This window comes from Gavialis gangeticus, unplaced genomic scaffold (assembly GCF_001723915.1).
Source record: "Gavialis gangeticus isolate Ggan-Ray unplaced genomic scaffold, GavGan_comp1, whole genome shotgun sequence".
NCBI classification, from domain to species: Eukaryota; Metazoa; Chordata; order Crocodylia; family Gavialidae; genus Gavialis; species Gavialis gangeticus.
The window spans coordinates 29,907,808-29,908,136 of NW_017729033.1; the positions used below are offsets into that span (position 1 = coordinate 29,907,808).

The 329-nt window shown below is 67.5% G+C and overlaps 1 protein-coding gene across 3 annotated transcripts in view; it reads left to right on the top strand.

Moving 5' to 3' along the window:
• Window positions 1–329, top strand: part of CRMP1 (collapsin response mediator protein 1) — a 105,307-nt gene that overhangs the window by 5,766 nt on the left and 99,212 nt on the right. For 2 of the 3 annotated variants that reach the window (XM_019526517.1, XM_019526518.1), the window contains exon 1: window positions 7–293. In XM_019526517.1, the coding sequence (XP_019382062.1) occupies window positions 24–293 (270 nt within the window). In that variant the 5' untranslated portion in view covers window positions 7–23. Of the gene's footprint in view, window positions 294–329 lie in introns of all 3 variants that reach the window. The other variant, XM_019526521.1, reaches the window with a different exon arrangement.

Consider the following 329-nt stretch of genomic DNA (forward strand, 5'->3'; position numbering starts at 1 on the left):
CCCCGCGGCAGAAGTACGGCGGCATGTTCGCCGCGGTGGAGGGCGCCTACGAGAACAAAACCATCGACTTCGACGCCTACAGCGTGGGCAAGAAGGGCTCGCGGACCCCGCGCAGCGGCAGCCGCCACGACATGCTGGATGGCGGGGACAATTACAGCGAGACCGCCAGCGATGTCAGCGAGGTCTCGGGCTCCGTGATCAGCTCCCCCGGGGACCGCGACGACAAGACCCCGGGCGTGGAGATCAGGTTCCCGCTGGGCAAGGAGCTGCTGCAGGGCCAGGACAATGGGAAGGTAGGAGGGAGAGGATGGGGGTGGGGGATCAGCACG